The following is a 980-nucleotide window of genomic DNA, read 5'->3' on the forward strand; positions in this document are numbered from 1 at the left end:
CAGTGTATGGACAAGGTGTGCAGCAACCCTTGCCTTGGTTTAGTACCCTGGCGCGGTTTGCTAATGTCTTTAGCATTTGTGGCACAAAACATATCAAGTCACAGGAGCGATATCATGCTCATATCCAAACAGCTCTTACTGGGTAAGGAAACTAAAAAATGTAATTCGGTAATTTCGGGGTGGGGGGAACTATCCCTTTAACACCGTCTACCTTGTCAACCTCAGAGCTCTTCCTCTTGCGGTGGATTTTGACGTTGACCACGGCCTCTCCCTGGCGTTTCAGGGCCATCCTGTTGGGCTGCAGCGGGCTGAAGGAGATCTCCAACTCCGGTTGGGAAGCGGCTGGTCCTGCCTCCTCCGTTATGATCTCTGAGGAGTCTAGCACGACGGGTAGCCCCCAGACCCCTACAGACAGGGTACAACAGTATGAAGTGAGGGTGAGTTAACCTTACAGGAGCCCCTAGTCAGCCGGGTTAACCTACAGGAGCCCTGGTCAGCCGGGTTAACCTACAGGAGCCCTGGTCAGCGGGTTAACCTACAGGAGCCCTGGTCAGCCGGGTTAAACCTCAGGAGCCCTTGGTCAGCCGGGTTAACCTAACAGGAGCCCTGGTCAGCCGGGTTAACTACAGGAGCCCCTGGTCAGCCGGGTTAACCTACAGGAGCCCCTGGTCAGCCGGGTTAACCTACAGGAGCCCCTGGTCAGCCGGGTTAACCTACAGGAGCCCCTGGTCAGCCGGGTTAACCTACAGGAGCCCCTGTCAGGGTACCTACAGGAGCCTGGTCAGTCGGGTTAACCGTACAGGAGCCCCTGGTCAGCCGGGTTAACCTACAGGAGCCCCTGGTCAGTCGGGTTAACCTACAGAGCCCTGGTCAGCCGGGTAACCTACAGGAGCCCCTGGTCAGCCGGGTTAACCTACAGGAGCCCCTGGTCAGCCGGGTTAACCTACAGGAGCCCCTGGTCAGCGGTTAACCTACAGAGC

The 980-nt window shown here is 57.0% G+C and overlaps 1 protein-coding gene across 2 annotated transcripts in view; it reads right to left on the bottom strand.

Annotated features, from left to right (window-relative positions):
- Nucleotides 1-211: 211 nt before the first annotated feature.
- The window catches only part of LOC112069987 (kinesin-like protein KIF20B), a 29,460-nt gene continuing 28,691 nt past the window's right edge, over nucleotides 212-980 (bottom strand). For both annotated transcript variants that reach the window (XM_070438799.1, XM_070438798.1), the window contains exon 30: nucleotides 212-405. In XM_070438799.1, coding sequence (XP_070294900.1) covers nucleotides 379-405 — 27 coding nt within the window. In that variant the 3' untranslated portion in view covers nucleotides 212-378. The remainder of the gene's footprint in view (nucleotides 406-980) is intronic.

Source organism: Salvelinus sp. IW2-2015, unplaced genomic scaffold (assembly GCF_002910315.2).
Source record: "Salvelinus sp. IW2-2015 unplaced genomic scaffold, ASM291031v2 Un_scaffold1187, whole genome shotgun sequence".
Classification (NCBI taxonomy): Eukaryota; Metazoa; Chordata; class Actinopteri; order Salmoniformes; family Salmonidae; genus Salvelinus; species Salvelinus sp. IW2-2015.